Source organism: Mus caroli, chromosome 6, assembly GCF_900094665.2.
Source record: "Mus caroli chromosome 6, CAROLI_EIJ_v1.1, whole genome shotgun sequence".
NCBI classification, from domain to species: domain Eukaryota; kingdom Metazoa; phylum Chordata; class Mammalia; order Rodentia; family Muridae; genus Mus; species Mus caroli.
The window spans coordinates 86,579,435-86,581,801 of NC_034575.1; the positions used below are offsets into that span (position 1 = coordinate 86,579,435).

A 2,367-nucleotide genomic window follows, 5' to 3' on the forward strand; every position below is an offset into this window, starting at 1 on the left:
CTGTGCCTGTGGGAATTCGTGAGGCTGCTTCACACCCGTGTTTTCTGCGCTTCTGAGTGTGTGAAGTGCTCGCTGCTTCAGTCTTTTCCCTAAACCATGCATATGTGATAAATNNACAATTTAAGGAAAGATACCAGAGAGTACCTCGGGTTTTACAGGAAGGTACTGAACTTGGCAGCCATCCACACACACTGACTTCTCTTCATTCCAATGTCCCTCTCTTCAGCCTTCCCCATTAGCACCCCTCCCAACTCAGTCACCCTGTGCTCTGGAGACTGGTGTCAAGCAAAGCTCCTTGTTGTCTCTCTCATGACTTCTGGGCCTGGTGCAATAAGCCTGGTGTGACCTCAAGAGAAGTGTGGTGGCTTTCTCATTAACAGCAAGGGAACAAAGGCTTAAAGTGGTGTGACCAAGGTCACAGATGGGTCACTTCCAGGGGATGTCCTAAAATGTCTCTGAGGACTTGCACCAGGTTTGTGACANTTTGCAGGGATCAGTGAAGAGAGCCCCCTAAAGCTACAGTCACTGTCTGATTCAACAGCTGTCATCAGTCTTCACATCCACAGATGTCTAGGCTACCCCTGTCCCCTTGCACANTGGCAGTCTCCCCAAAGCAGCCTGCTGTTCATGGAGCCCCAGGGATGGCCAAGGCAGGAGAAAGCACCCGCAGGAGCCTGCGCGGTTTCCTACGACTCCAGAGAGCCCTTTCTAACCCTCTGGCTGCTCCTTCAACAGGCGCCTTCCAACCTTCTGTTGCCATGAAGATTGCAGTAATCGGGCAGAGCCTGTTTGGCCAGGAGGTTTACTGCCAGCTAAGGAAGGAGGGCCATGAGGTGGTGGGTGTGTTCACCATCCCAGACAAGGATGGGAAAGCAGATCCCCTGGGTGAGTGAGCAGCTCAGGGGCAGGGAGGAGGGTGGGCTTGGGGGNTAAAGTCTGGGGTCTCCGCAGCACAGCCCTTGCAGAGGACACTTACACCCCTTCCATCCTGAATCCACCCCGATGCCAAGTGGCTGCTGGACTGCCCTGGAATAAAGTGACTATGGGGTGGGATCTGTATCCTGACCAGTGGGCATAGAGAAGTCCATTTTGTCCCACATACCTCTCTTAACTTCTCTGACCCAAGCATCTAATCTCTGNAAACCTCCTAGGGGTGGCTCCTGGNGTTGTCATTCCGTTCATGTCACCATCTTTGGGGCTCTGTTAGCCCTGAGTGCTCAGTCCACCCAAAGGTTCCTGGCACANAGAGTGGCTAGAGCTGAGAGGTTTCCCTTATAGCATCTTCTGGGTGTCCCTACCTCACTGGCGAGAGCCCTACCTCAGTCCTGGACCCTTTCCTTGGAACTGGAGCCCAGCACCCAGGATGCTGGGGCTTCCATATGATGAACAGAGCCTTCTCAGGCCTGATGGAGGAGGACTGTGGGGCACAGCTTAAGGATGGGAGATTGAGAGTAGGAAAGTGACTTTGTGGGACCAGCCAGATCCAGGGCAGAGCAAGCAGCCACAGTCTGACCCCTGGACTCTGATGATGCCTGCCAGGTCTCAGCCCTGCACCTGACCACAGCATGACATACATGACCCCACTGTCTGAGCTCTACAAACAGATACTAACAGTGATCAGACAATGTCTGCTCCCAGTACCTGTCAGTAACAGCCCAGGCCCTGTTGGGACCACTGCTTGGCCTTGACCTTGGATGGCCTGCAGGAGTCTCACTGGCCAAAGCAGTGAGGCTGCTTTGGAAGTGTAGTCCAACCTAGTCTCATCACAGCTGGTCACACTGTGAAGCTGAGATTTGTCCTGGTCGTTAGCTGGCTCTTTTCTCCTGTTTTATTTACCTTAGTACATAAGATGTTGTTATCCACATCCCAGGGATGTTAGCACCTTGGCAACACCCTCCTACTGATTCCAAACCTGGCGACATTGACTATGTAAATATTGCCCTCATGACCACATCAGGTCATGGTGGCAGAGATGAGGACAGAGAGCAGGGTCAAGGGTGGACTGTACACAACAGGAGTGTTCTCAAGAGAATTGCTAAGGATGTTCATAAGTACTGAAGAATGGTCGGCCAAAGAGAGCCCCTTACGGTCAGGGTTGTGCCTTCCAGAGGCCGCTGTTACCACCAACCTGAGGATAAGAGGGGATGGTGTTGTGCAGGAAACAGCCTGTAAGGAGCCCTGCAGGCTGGTGGGCCTCCAGGCTGCAGATGTGAGGAACAGAGAGTGTGTACATCGGGCGGGGCCAGGTCTGCATACTGGGAGCAGGGATTAAGCGGCTTCTCTGGGAAGGAACCCCTATAGCTGGGGTGAGGCATCTGACTAGGGTGGTGGACAGGATCCCACCGGAAGGACCAAACCCTTTCCTCA

The 2,367-nt window shown here is 53.4% G+C and overlaps 1 protein-coding gene across 1 annotated transcript in view; it reads left to right on the plus strand.

Annotated features, from left to right (window-relative positions):
• Aldh1l1 (aldehyde dehydrogenase 1 family member L1) overlaps positions 1–2,367 on the plus strand; it is a 47,919-nt gene that overhangs the window by 5,773 nt on the left and 39,779 nt on the right. The window contains exons 2-3 of the mRNA XM_029478231.1: positions 736–885; positions 2,109–2,209. Coding sequence (XP_029334091.1) covers positions 759–885; positions 2,109–2,209 — 228 coding nt within the window. The 5' untranslated portion in view covers positions 736–758. The remainder of the gene's footprint in view (positions 1–735; positions 886–2,108; positions 2,210–2,367) is intronic.